General features: G+C 36.1%; 1 protein-coding gene across 1 annotated transcript in view; it reads right to left on the reverse strand.

Annotated features, from left to right (window-relative positions):
• Nucleotides 1-5,540: 5,540 nt before the first annotated feature.
• Nucleotides 5,541-15,244, reverse strand: part of LOC137385942 (hydroxymethylglutaryl-CoA synthase 1-like) — a 29,938-nt gene continuing 20,234 nt past the window's right edge. Inside the window, exons 6-9 of the mRNA XM_068072567.1 lie at nt 13,378-13,548; nt 12,689-12,921; nt 9,462-9,598; nt 5,541-6,152 (exon numbers count right to left, since the gene is read on the reverse strand). Coding sequence (XP_067928668.1) covers nt 6,087-6,152; nt 9,462-9,598; nt 12,689-12,921; nt 13,378-13,548 — 607 coding nt within the window. The 3' untranslated portion in view covers nt 5,541-6,086. The remainder of the gene's footprint in view (nt 6,153-9,461; nt 9,599-12,688; nt 12,922-13,377; nt 13,549-15,244) is intronic.

Here is a 15,244-nt window from a genome sequence, read left to right on the forward strand (position 1 = left end):
AATCTGTTCAGTGTCTGCGTCATGTTTCATCCTATTCAACATAACCACAAGATTATTTTGAAGCAGTACACCTTTCAATCTTTAATTGGCCTATGCATTAAATAATATGGCATGGTCCAGCAAAGGTTCTTAAGATATAGACAGCAGTATGTACTAAGCATAAAAAAATATTGAAAAAAATTGTGGGTTTAGTTTTAAACTGCCAGAATTTTAAACATTGGCAACGCTAGACGAGTGAAACGCAATTCCATTTGCTCATGCTATGAACCTCTGCTATCACTAGCCATGACCAATAAAAGTAATCACAATATTACTCCAGTTATTTAGTAGAAATAAACTAAATATATTAGCAAAACCTATAATCATCAAGATCTTTATGCAAGATTGGCAATAAGTAAGCCGCATGCTATATGGTATACGACTTTTAATACCTTAGGTAAAATAGTTGAATATGGTAATCTAGTTAGTAAAAAATAGAGTACTTACTAAAAAAAACTGTAGGTACTTACTAAAAAAACTTTGCTAATATATAAAATGCTTTTCTGTAGTTTTAAATTACAAACATACAGAGTTTTTGATATATTATTTGATGATTCAAGGGTGCGCGAAGGATAATTACAAACGATGTCAACGGATTCGCTGTTAAAACCCAGTAACTACGGTATTAGATCGGCTGTCATACCCACTGAATTATACTCCTCCTCAAATGGCCAAGGTCATTTAACCGCGTGATAATTCAAGCGCCATATTGGTCCATGCTACATAGTCACGCTGCTTTTTATAGTAACCTAGCAACATTGTACAACATTTAATCTCAATGAGCTTTTGGGTGCTTTTATTCCTCCCCAATCTTAATCAACCTATATATCAGAGTCAAGATAAAGATCTACATAGTCATTCAACCTATATATCAAAGTCAAGCTAGCTAAAGATCTACAGATTCTAGGCTATAAGTTTTTGTTGTAGATGGCTTGTAATTGTTGGCTTAAAAAACTTGTATTGTTGAAAATTTATATAGTAATAGTAACCAAACTAAAATTGAACATCAGTGACTATTGGCAATTTAACGAAATAACAATCCTAAGCAATAATATAAAATCCGTTCGAAATATCTGTGTTTTTAAACCGATTCATATTAAAATTGCTAAAATCGGCACCGATACTGATGTGAACAGCTGTAATGGGGTAGCACTATTACAATCAATGCATCAGTTAACCTACCTTCATCTTACATTGATGGAAGTTTATATGACGTGCTGTTAGCTTGTTGCCTAGTCTCAGACCTACGGTACCTTGTATGTTCTGCAATTCTTGTATGAATGACCACTTTATCAGACCCTTGTTAGACACAATTGTTCCAAATGAATGCAACATATTCCGAACCAACTTTATCATGTGACATGAATCCAGCGGAGTGAAAATCTGTTCACCATTACACATAAAATATGGTTGAACAGGCTGATCACGTAAGGTCATCAGAGCTCCCAGACCTTTACACATACCTATATTAGAAGTATGACCATCTAAGGTTACACATGCAATAAAAAATCTGTGCTGCTGGAGAGTTTCAATCATATGCAGGAGAAGTTATCTTAAAGTTTCTGCTGACAAACTAGTAGTGAAAAAGAATGCAACAGGTGCTTTCCATGAACCTCGAAGACCAGTCATCATGAAAACCATAGCTTCTGTTGATTCCTTGCCATCTTCTTCTGGACCATATCCAAGATCACATAAGCCAAGCATAGTTTTACATTGTCTGTCATATCTTTGCATCTTACGTATACTCATTATGGTAATGATAATAGAACCACATTCAACACAAGTATATAGATGTTTTGAAACTGACGGTTTCAAAATGAATCTGGTAATCATCTCGCATATTAAGTTTGACTGCCAAAAGGTGTAGTTTTTCAAGGCAGATTCATTTTCAAGGTTGTAGGCTAGTTATGTCTGATATGGATCAAGGCAGATATCTCAACAATGTCACCTTTTTATGGTCTGCAGGCACTGGGCCACCCTAACGACGGGCCTCTTAGCAGAGTTAGTCGAGTACAGAAACTAAAGTTTGTGTGAGAGAGCTCACCTCTTACAGCGGGTGCACCGACAGCTAGTCACTGTGCTAACCTGCCACTTTTATATTGCTTCTTTATAAAGATGCTACCCGTATCCTAGCAATTAAAATTGTTACTCAATTCCGCTTCACATTTTCAATCTGAAAAGGTTCAACCATACTGCAAATTAATGTGACACAACTAGTAAAAACTTATGCTTTGCCAACCTGCAGCAAGCAACATTAGTCCTACAAACTATGTTTTCTCAGTCCTCCATTTTACTATTATTGACACCAATGATATACAGCCCCCTGTATGGCTGTATATCATTGTTGACACCAATTATATTGTATTACACTTATTGTATTATTATTAATACACCAATAATATTTGTACCTTGGTACAGCTCTGTTCTTTTTGTAAATTTTTGATTACTATCTAGAATAATGTTTTCACTATATATAATATCAGAGTGACAGAAAATCCAAATTTAATTTAACCACTTCGGGTTCTTGAGCCTCAATAGAGACTCGTGCTAAACGCATGAAAAGTCCCTGTGCCTCTATTGAAGCTTATACCATCACTGTTGGTCTTTTTATTTTCATTTTAACCATTCAAACCAATATAATTTTGTACTCATGACGTTGCTAAGACATGAGCCTAGCCGATTAGACACAAAACTGAGCATGCTCAGTGATAAAGTTTTTGGTTCTACTTGAAAACAGTTCCAAAGTATTCAATAAAATCCTAACTAATCCGTAACAATGAGTAATCATATTCAATCGACTTTTTCAATTTATTGTAATTTGCTTGCTGTTAGAGCTAGAGATGTTAAACAAAGATTTTTAGATAGAAAAGAATGTTTTCTTTCAGATAAACATAAGTTTTGTGCATTGAAATTGCCTCCTTCTATAGTAAATTTGTGATTTGGTGCGATAAGTCAGCAATACAAATTGCCAAGTTTTTTGTTCAAAAATGAGATTTTCAAATTGCCACCATTTGGAGGCTGTTTTATCTAAAGATGTGAAACCAATCTTACTGAATAGAAAAATAGGTTGGCTTTGAGATAAATATTATTGTTGTATATAAAACATTGCTTCCTTGCATGCGAAGAATCTGATAATGTATGGCACTATACAATAGCACAAAGTGTTGCTGGCAGCAGGACCCTAATGCTAGGGACCCGAAATGGTTAAAAGTGTAACCCAAATAAATAAACTCAAACCTTATACAGCTGAGAAACACAAACGGAACAATCACTATTAACACCCTCTGTTTCGTCATCAGCTTCCATGCATGCCTTCTTGCTAGTGGTGGTGACTCTGGAAGTAGCTGAACGCTTCTACAATAACATTTCAATACTTATTTCTTGAAAAAAAAATTAAGCCTATCTCAAAATTTGTACTTCATTGCAATTTAAAACAATTTAAGTTAAGCTGTGACAACTTACATTAAACCTGACACATCCTGACACAAACCAAAGTTTGAAACAAGACAAATTATTACCTATGACAAAAAAGCACAAAACATTATAAAAAAAAGCCTACAATTAAAAATAATTCACCACAAACCTTTAGACGATCTGGTATATCAATTAGGTCAGAGGTTGGCACCGCCCCTTGTTTGAGTCAACGTATTTGACCAGTTTTATCGACCATAGACTCATTGAAGTGGGTACTACATAGAGTTGCCTTTTTGCTGGGGATCTCCTGCCGCCTGGAAACAGTCCACCAAGTATACCATCTTTCTGGCTCTTTCTCTTTACTTGGAAACCTGATGATGAAAAAACTAGATAATCAAATTATTAAAAAGACATACAGATAAGGATTTGTGGTCTTATAGTCAGTTATAATTAGGGGAAACTTTTATTGACTAAGAAAAAACTGAAAGATTGACTTTCAACCTTTTAGAAAAATGTACCTTTGATGCTCAGGATGTTTTTTCTGTTTTAAAACATTCTTATCAACTAAAAGAAGTTTACTTTATTGAAAAAAAAACTTGCTCTAGTGATAATGATAAGGATTGCAGTTACTAACAAAGTTTGTTCAATGCAACTAGCACTCCTGATCTATGAGAACAGTGACTGTTGTTATTTGAATTTAGCAGCACCAGTACTGACCTACTTTGTCTCCAACACCAGCCAAGATGAATCAACCGGCAGTACAAATTAATTCTAGTAAAAACAGTCAACGATAGTGATGTGTAAAATAATAAAAAATCAGGTAAAGGTTCACTAAAGGCTGGCTGTGAGTAGTAACAGAAGCAAGCTACTAACCAGCTATTAGCAAGCTTCTTCTAAACAGCTACTGTTGTACTAGTGCTACTAATGCAAGAATAAAACGTTAAACTCACCTGTGAAATGATATATCATTAACCCTCCGTGTTTCAGGGTTGTCGTAGTGGTAGCAATTAATGGCAAAACACTGATTTCCAGCAGATAAATGAGTTTTTTTTCTTGGGATAACTATGATCCACCATTTCACTAATTACAGCCGGAAGCCCATGTAGCAGTAATCAAGATGGCGCTCAAATTGTTGCACGGAAGTTCATTGGTTTAGATAGGCCAATGCCATTCCAGGGGTAGTATAATTCAGTGGCCATACCCTTTCTCTATTTATATGCATATGGGGGGGGGGGGGCTGAGAAACTTACTCTACATGTATTCGGCTGGATTAAGAGTTGTTGCATTTTTACCAAGGGGGCGCAACTTATGACCTCTTTGTACAGGGACGTTTACTGTCAATTTGCGAAATAAGGTGCATAATCCTTGATAAGACTTAGGCCTGTAACCAAATGACCTACATGTGCTGACAAGAATGTCCTCACGCAACACAACAGACTCATCTCATGCAATCCTAGATTTTAGGATCATTAGGTATACATCTCCAAAATGTTTTACACATATCCGCAGTGGTTGACAGTGCTGCTAGTACAAAAGCTTCAAGCACAAAAAAATTGTCATACTATAGCAATAAGTGCTTAAAATAGTGAAGTATCGTGTAAAGAGTGACAAAAACAAAGCTTAAAACTGATATTTTTTTAGAATAATGATATTGTTACATAGTATATCTGCAGTTCAATATAACTTCACTTTTAATACAAAGTATATAGCCAGTGTATCTCAAACATAATTATAGGAGAATAAATATTTTACAATAATTGTTGTATTTTAGCTATTTATCAGTGTATTACTACTTCTACTCCTGAGACTGTTGTTCAACTAATATTTTATAAAAAGCTGGAATGGCAATCTTACACTAGCTTCTAAATCGGATTTAAGAAGTGAAGATGATCTAATGAGAGAACCCCCAACTAACTACAATCAGCAGAAATGACCAAAATTGTTTCGACATAGAAAATGATGTTTTAATCACTACTAAAACAACAATACTATATCCTTTCCCGTAACTATTTCTTACAGCAATTCTAACCTTCTCACCCGAGACAGGAGTTTTTCAATTTTACCGTAAGAAATACTGAACAATGTCATTGAGATGAAGCGTATTGTATTAAAGAGCAGCAAACTATGATAAACTTTGATAATAATTGTTTGGTTAAAAACAAAATGAAAGACTTGGGTAATAAGCATAAATCTCAACTCGTAACACCAAAACAACCTTTAGGTACTGTAACATGCAAAAATAAACGATAAAATTTATTACAATGTTACAAAACCTGAGTTTGTCTGTCTTAAGATCTTAGGCTAGAGTAGGTATATGATTATGACAGTAATAATTTGTTAAATGTTAACAAATGGAAAAGTCTTATAAATCTTAATGCAAAATGTGCAATTAAAATGCAGATCTTCGGTGTACATTAAAGCGTCCACAATAATTAAAAGAATACATATCATGCAACAGATCGATATGAATGACTATAATCATATTTGTTAAAATTAAATACAACATAACATCAACAATTCAGGCTAACGTCACGCCAGCGTAAAATGTTAACTGTTAGACTGTAAACTATATTTGAAAAATATGATAAAACTAGAATGTGGAAGATGTCATTGAAGAACCATATCAAGCGATATTAGGCATTTACTGGTCGAGGATCTCCATTGGTGATAGGAGTGTCAGAAGCCAGCTTTTTCATAGCCTACAAATAAAAGCAGCAACATGGCTTTAGCAACTAACAAACTTGTTACGCACAAAATATTTGACAAATACCCACTCTTTGAAAATGACTTGAATTCGCTATACGATGTGATTGAAAAATTATAATTGGAAATTGCCTGTTCAAAGTCCTCATTTGTTTTTGTCATTGTTGAGTCAAACCTCACCTACCGATATTAGTCTAATGTCAGCGGAATACTTGATTCAAACAGATGACTTAGTTTGCAAATCATCAAAATCCATCATTTCTTTACTAATTTCTGCAGTCAGTCCATATTATTCATGGACATTATCTATCTCATTGTTTACTCTTCTGTCACAAAGCACGGAATTATTCTGAGGCATCAAAACATCTCATAATATGACTGATTAGCTCAGTTAGTCAGAGTATCAGTCTAACAAGGGTATCAGTCTCATATTGGTCAACATTTTAGTTGTTCCATTAATTGCTTGTACAGAATTTTGTGATTGCTAACAAAGTTCACAAACAGAAACCAACTGCCTTATAACACAGAAGTACAAGGCTTTAGCATTGATACAAATTCACCTTTCAATTAATGACAAGTCTTTGAGTCTTTTAAAGCACATAAATTACATAATTTTTTTATTGTATATTTCAATACATCAGAGTCCTGGCTTTTGAATGAGCTATTGTTTGCCATGGTGAGACAGGCATTGGTTGGTGTTTATAGGACTTCCCCGGAGCTCTACCGCGAAAAAGTTTACTGGCATAGTCTCGAAAATTGTGATGTCGCAATTCTCATATTCGTTGTTGTGTGCTCTTATTGTTTATTTATCAACTACGATAATGGCGATAATGACGCTAGTGGCAGGCGAAGGTAGGACAACTCCAGAGAACGAATGAAGATGACAAAGGAATCAGTGTCATTAGTTCTCCATGTACATATTATTTCTATGATAAGTACCTCAGACTCCAAGAACCATACTATATTTTCCCCGATGATATTATGCATTAGCTCTTTATTTTTAATGCGATGTTAAGGGTGACGACTGAGACGAATTAATTTCAAGCATTTCGATCTCGCGAAAGTGCGATTGACATTTAGTCCTAGGGCCACGCAACCGCAGGTCATAATTTAATCGATGTGATTTCATTACCTATATCAACGACAGTACATTTATTGAAGCATAATTAATTAACCCAGAACATGTGTTTGTATTGGTCGGGCGTTAGCACGATCATCGCGGGCATTGTTGATTATCTAGAATCTTAGTTTATTATTAGCGCTCTCCGGGTTTAACAGCACCGAATGTCACAGAAAAACGCAGCCTCAATGGCAGCGAAAGGGATCGACGATCTAAGGCTAAATGCGAATTATGACGCCACATTTTGAGTACCTGAACTAAGTGTTTTTTTTGCAGGACGTACTTTTGACACCCCGTTTTTCACAGTTCTATTATTCTTTGTGTATTGAATATAGGCTCATTCGAAAGCCAAGACTCTGATGTATTGAAATATATAATAAAAAATTTATGTAATTTATGTGCTTTAATGAATATCAAACGAAGCCGACTTCAGAGAGAAGGAATTGCAGTGGAAATTGTACTCTGTCCAATGAAGGCCACTCTCATTTCAATGAATCAAATAAACACAAATTATTTCTCATTTGTTGTTTACAAAGGCTTATGAATGAAGAGAGTGGTAATTATAATTCAACTGATTAACTTATAATCATGTGAATCAGAAATGTAAGTGATACCAACTTGTTTTACATGTATATGTAGAAATGAAGCCTACGATTGTTCTCAAACGTTTACTCAAAGCATCTACATGTATGTATTTCTGCATGCAACACATGTCAGAAAATAACTGGGAGATGTCACAGTTGACATGTGTCACAAATGGTACATTTCTCATTTGACATAATATGTTAAAATGACACACACCATAATTGACATATCCCTCAGTTGATACATGGCACTACTGTTACATTCACATCCAGCACATATAACAATCATATTGCGTCACATATGAGAAATGTCTCTCCATTAACGCATCTCAATTTTTACATCTAACATGTGTGATGCCACTATTGACACTTGTCTCACAATAAATGCACCTCCCAGAGCTAGTGTGCAATATACTTCAATGTAATATTCTTGTTATTAAGGTGAATTAGGCTCATCCATTTTCTTTTTCGGAAAAGAGCAGGAAGCAAAAATATTATATTCTCTTCGACATGATTATGGAATTTTGTTCAAAATGTCTCAAAAAGGTGTATAATGTATCTTTAAATTTTTCTCTTGCAGTATTTACAAATAAGTACTTATTTGCTTGAATATTTTAATATAATTATTGTTAACAAACTATTTGCTTTCTATTGCTGTCAATTAGGTATATTTGATGTTTACAAATATGTTAAAATTCAGCTATGTAGGTGTAAAGTTATTTACAGCAGTAACTTCTCTCTTACTGACTAAACAAAGTGATGCTGTATTAACCCTTACACTGCCATCCATGTACAAATTTAGCTATCGGCCTACTGCCAGCCATTTTACAGCAATTTGCTGATATTGCTTCATGATATGTATATAATATTTTTTCAATTTCAAACTATCTAGAACATTTCTGTTACATATTTTATTTTGCCAACATTTTAACCAACACCGCTATGCAAGAAAAAATCAATATATCTATACTTTATGCGATGATAAAGCTATGTGAAGCTACGATCGCTACGAAGCTAAAACAATCCTCCACAATGCTCCTTACTCTTACAAAACTATTACTTTCACAATAATTATCAGAGTCAGTGCTGCTACTTTAATTATCTGTATGATCACAAAAATTTGAATCGGCTATAAAGTCATCAACATAAGTAATTATTTGTTTTCTGACTCGCGTGGTACTTAGCCAAACCTACACAAACAATGTTCGTTTTTAGGTTGGATGTTTTCCAACAAAAGTTTAAAATTGCTTCGTTATTTTAGGCTAATTTTATAGGAAAATCTTCGGACAACACTGTCAATATCGTAAAAGTTTTAGAGACCGTCGATTATGTTGTCAACGAATAATAAAATTAAGTTACTACGCAATTGCTGGGAAAGTCGCAAAAATGCGTCTACGGCGCTCTACCATAGAAAATGCATAAATGCGTCTATGGAAGTGAAAGAGTTAAGGTCACAGGCAGCAAAATTATTGCAGCAGTAAAGCAAAAAGTGCACATGAACCTCTGACAGTAAAGGTTAAATCAACTCAAAAATTGTAATCTAAGATATTTTCAACAAACTGTAACAATACAGCCAGCAACAAGCATAGAGAAAAACCTACTGGTTCAGTAGAGGTTGTTGCGAGCTGACTTCCTCCATTAGCAATAGCATATTCACGCCTGTATTTGTCATCAATAGATGTCAGGTAGAATGTGCCAGGGAATAAGACGGCTGTATCTCCAACTGGAGTATACGGAGCTGAAAGAAACACGTCCATTATATTGCTTTGATTTGATTTTTATTGCGTAATAATAACATGACAATATGAGTAAAAAAAATACACAGAGTAGCAATAGGACATGCCAGATAGCCAGAGGCTAGAGTCAAGGCAGCCCCAGCAAGCAGTAGGAAAAGAAACAGAATCAGCGATAAGCGCACACTCCGGAGCACCAGAGTCAGGAAGGACAGTCCCAGGACGCCCACAGGCGCTCTACCAACTTCGCCTTCAATTGGTCTTCAAACCTAGCAGACACCCGCTTGAAAAGCGGGTGTCTGCTAGGTTTAGTTAACACAAAGTCACCAGTCAGTCAGTCATTCTCGTTTGATATAAACATGTTTCCTGACTGTCTTGTGTGCAAACAGAGTGGCAAAACTATCACAGATGGAAATATCTCAGAGAACCACAAAATCTGTCCGGACTGACAAGCCGGCATTAATATGATACACTTAGTATAGTAGTTTCTACAGAATCCATCACTTTTGATGGCTGATTATTATTTATAACTAGTACGCTTGGCAGTCCCGTGCACCGTGAGAGATCGTCATGAGTAATCAGAATGTTCAGAATTATTTGGTGAGATGATCGAGTAGTGTAGTGGTTGGTGCGCCAGTTGGTAAAACCGAGGGTACGAGTTTAATTCCCATGTGCGACAATTTTTCTCGTTAATGCTGTTAGCATGGCGTCGGAAAGACGGAAGCAGCTTTCATTATAGTAAAGATTTTTCTTTCGATCACACTGCAGTAGGTGATATGATTACATTGCGGTAAGTGATATGATCACACCGCGGTAAGTGATATGATCACACTGCGGTAGGTGATATGATCACACCGCAGTAGGTGATATGATCACACTGCGCTAGGTGATGTGATCACACTGCGGTAGGTGATATGATCACACCGAGGTAGGTGGTATGATCACACTGCGGTAGGTGGTATGATCACACTGCGGTAGGTGATATGATCACACCGCGGTAGGTGATATGATCATACTGCGGTAAGTGATATGATCACACTGCGGTAGGTGATATGGTCACACTGCGGTAGGTGATATGATCACACCGCGGTAGGTGATATGATCACACCGCGGTAGGTGATATGATCACACTGCGGTAGGTGATATGATCACACTGCGGTAGGTGGTATGATCACACCGCGCTAGGCGATATGATCACACTGCGATAGGTGATATGATCCCACCGCGGTAGATGATATGATCATTAACACGAACGTTATAAGTCAAAAGTTTACGAATAATATAACAGTTTATAGAACTGCGCATGATAAGAGAAAATATTCAAAAATGATAGAAGAGACAGTCTGCAACTGTCTTTCTAAACTCTTTCTCTACATTAAAAATTTTAAAAAGAGGAAGCACTTGTTTATAGCAGCCATACCTGTGTCAATTATTGTAATCTTGATAAACTGCAACTTTTTCAATAAAACTGCTAGACAACAATTTTATGTACTCCGCTGTACTCTATTATACCATGCAAATGGAGATTGGGTGTGTTTAAACCGAAATCAGGTTAGCCAAAACAAACAGATCAAGAGCTCATACTAAAACAAGTTTGAAATAGGGTAGTCTTGACTTGAATGATTCAAAGTTTCACAGGAAACATTTTCATATGAAATACATACCAATGGGAATTCCATATAGGGAAGGTTTGATTTAGATACACAGATAAGGGCAACTTCATATCCTGTTTCAAAGAGCAAATGACACGCTGATGACACTTTGAGAATGATAATGGATGATGAACTAACATGTTGGACTTTAGATCACCCTAAACCTTTTAGGCTGTGCTGATATGTGGAGATAGGGCTGCCCGATCGACCCCACCCTTTAAGCCTTGGCAACCCTAAGTATTATGTATCAGAAAACACTGTACTTCTAAATATTTGTGGTTTATAACATATTAAGATCACACAAATTCTGTCCTTTTTGGTTGACAGCGAGGAAACACTCGAGCACAACCACTTTGGAGTTGTCAACTCCTACATTTCAAGAACAATACAAATAAAAGTTTCTTTGGCTGATTTCATGGTTTTGCTAGAACAAAGAATAATAAAATTATTCTAAGATGAGCGTAAGATGAGCGAATGATAAATATGACCACTTTACAAAAGCATAAGGTTACGGAAGAAAACTAGAGGCCAGAATCAATTGAGTGTGAAGCTACGATATACGCACACACTAGATTTATGGTGGAGCGGAGGGGGATTGCCTGCCACTTTCCAATTGCCATGAAAACAGATGCTCAAGTGTCAAAACAACACTATTAAAACATTGTAAAAGTACAGAGACTCGCTTGGCCAGTTGACAAATACAGTCAGCCATGTATCCAATGGAATGCATTTCATACCAAAGTGGTGTCTGGCTTGGAGCGTTTCAACAACTACCCATCATATTCAGCCTTCATCTCCTCTCGCATCTGTTTTTAAGATACTTATTCACGCTATCGCTGCCACCATGATGTCATCATCAAATGATTTTTAAAATTGATGTTCAAAAGGGCTTTTACACAATTACTAACTGTGCACCCATGCACAATTACTAACTGTGCACCCATGCACACGCAAACAAAAAGTTGGTGTTAAATTCCCAAAAATGGTGGGGGCAGGAATGACACCCAACCTCAAATTACTCTCCGCTACTGGGCATGTCTCCAGTCATTCAGGTTCCCTTGCCACTGGACTCAGCATGTCCAGCCAAGATCGCAGAGCCATTGTTTATACAACAATGCTTTTAAAAACATGCACAGCCTTTGCTTTCAGTAAGCTAAGCGGATATCCTACTCAATCTTAGAGGATTGCTTACACAACTATGCAATACAGGAGAATGACTGCTTTTTCTCTCTAATGATTACAATAAAAAAGAAAGACAACGCTTACTTTTCTATATATTGGTGAACAACATACGATTGTTCTGTATTATTTGTGGCCAATCATGCCCATGAACTTAAATTTACCAAAAGAGCAGTCATTCAGTATTAGGTTAACAATCTCACTCATGATTCAAAGGAAGAAGGTAAGAAGGTCTTGGCAAGCTATGAATTTCGAAAGGCGTACCGAGATGATGCGTTTCCTCTCTAAGCTTTAGAGCTTCGCTGAAGACAGATGGATCAACCTTCTGTCTGCTTTCGAGCCTTTGCGGTAGATCAGAGAGACTCGCAGTGAGTTTGGCCAATGGAGAGTCAGGAGAGATGTTGGAGGAGAATTTGACTGAGTACATGCTGGAAGCCAGGCCTGATCCAAATGAGAACAAGACTGCCCTTTTACCGGTCAGAGTGGCTGCGGTATGCCTGTTAAACAGCAGCGAACCGGTGTTTCACAGAAACCTTCACTTCTGTGCACATTCAAGTTGAATTTACCAATTATGTATACGACAGTCTCAGTGAATAACTATAATGGATAATACAAATGACACAAACTTTAGTCGTTGTGCTGTAGCATCTTTTTCTACTTTTTCTATCTATTCACAGTGAATCAACTTATTTTACCTTGCAAAACTTGACCAAGCAAATAATACTCTATAAGATCTGTTTGAAAAAGTTAAACTAATTACTACACTAATTAATAAACTAGTGCAAATCAAATGTGATTTTTAAATAGAATACCCACAATAAAACTATTCTAAAATAAATAATAATCTTATAGATACAGTTTAGACACAGTTAAGCTGTCATGTGACATCGATGAGCGCCTAGCACAGAAATGTGAGAGTACTAAACGTGCACAAGCGGGAAGAGAAGCCTCACCCAGTGATGTATGAACAGAGATTGGCATAGACCGATGGAGTGTACATGTTGCCAACTTGATTGGCAAGCAAGAGAGCTGGACGAGTTTTTTGCTCGAAAAGCTTTTGGCTGGCTGTCATAAAGGCCTTCTCGACATCCTTGTTAAAGTATGAATCCTCCAATTTTATTTCTCTAAAATGTTAAATAATCATGACATAAAAAGGAATGCATGAAAAATTATGGTTGTCACAATGCCTATTTGTTGAAAACTCCATCTAACGCTGCTTCACTCAAATACTTGACAGAGAACTGCCAGGGTATGTCACAATTCACATATGACAGACATCTTATAGTTGACACCTGTCAAAAATGGCACATTTCGCAAGTGGTAATGCCATGAAAAGCATACCCTACATTTCAAGATGAAAATATTCGCGGAGTTAAGTTTCACGCAAATTGCCTTTTTTATGCATATCCGCGAACTAATTTATTCGCGGATGAACACAGTCACTCTCTATTAAGGATTAACTCTATTGCAGCTAGCAATAGAATTAATCATTCACGTGCGTGCGTACAACACGTGTTTAGGTTTCTATGTAGCTGACAACTACGAGTCGATCATGGAAATTAATTGGCTAATTATGGAAAAATGTATCTGCACTGCAAATCAAATACATTCCATAATTACCAGATCAGAATCATTGTCATCATCAACTTCAGGATTAGAGATTGATGGAGTTGATTTCAATGTAAAAAGACTGTCGGAGAGATTTTTGCGATGACGAAGCCATGCCGAATAACTTGTGACAACTTTGAATAATTTTGTAAAGAAGTGTGATGCATTGGCAATGAGGTTAACTCAAAGCCCTGGCGATGATTTAAACAAAATTGGAACTCAGCTACGTTTACTACTTCTGCCTAGCGGCTAGTTTTTAATTTGAGGCAGTAGTTATTCTCTCTTGTGTTTGGAAGATAGAACTAATTATTCGGGGAATTTAATAATTTACGGAATAGACTGTTAGCAAAATCGCCAATTATTAAATCCATCAAATATTTTTATCATGTAGGGCAAAGACCTATTAACTATACTAACAGTTAGTACTATACTAACTATTAGTACAACTATTACCTGTTATTTAACTATTTAATTTATTTTTAACTATTTAATTTATTTATTTAACTGTTTTTTTAATTAGTTATTACCTGTTAACTGTTATAACTATTAACTGTTATTATTAGTATAACTATACTATTAACTATAGTTACTATACTAATACACTATGTTTCCATGGTGCGCAGTACTGCGAAGCAGCCCCCTCCGAAGTCGAGGGGATTGTACGTTTTCATGCTGCGCAGTGGTTTTCAGCAAATACCACAAATTAGCCAGAGAAGAGAAATTGTATAAATCGAATCGCCTGATGGAAAAATAGAATCGATCGCGGATACCGAACGTCATAAACAGTCTTTTTTATGATTCTGTCGTCATACTTTTATTTACAATACACATTCACAAGGTTTTACAAACCTTAACACACTCTTTACATAGTAATATATTTTTAATAAGTATTTTCTAAGTAATATATTATTTAAACGTTAATTTAGGACTTGCCACCTATTTTTCGAAGTGTTGGCATCGATAACAAAGTCCAGGAAAGTAATCACCTCATCATCCTCGTGAATGCAGACCATAATTAAATTTATGTGGAAGAAGATCGGTGGAAGAATAGTGAAAAAACAATATTAGCAGGACAACCTTTGTACTAGTTTATGGCCATCGAAAAATCCGTCTCCACGGCATGAGAGCTATGCGCAGTCGCTGTTTCCTTGCTGCGAATTTGCACTGACTTCGCACTGATCAGTGCGCAGTGATTTCAGTGCGAAGACGCCG

This window comes from Watersipora subatra, chromosome 1 (assembly GCF_963576615.1).
Source record: "Watersipora subatra chromosome 1, tzWatSuba1.1, whole genome shotgun sequence".
NCBI lineage: Eukaryota > Metazoa > Bryozoa > Gymnolaemata > Cheilostomatida > Watersiporidae > Watersipora > Watersipora subatra.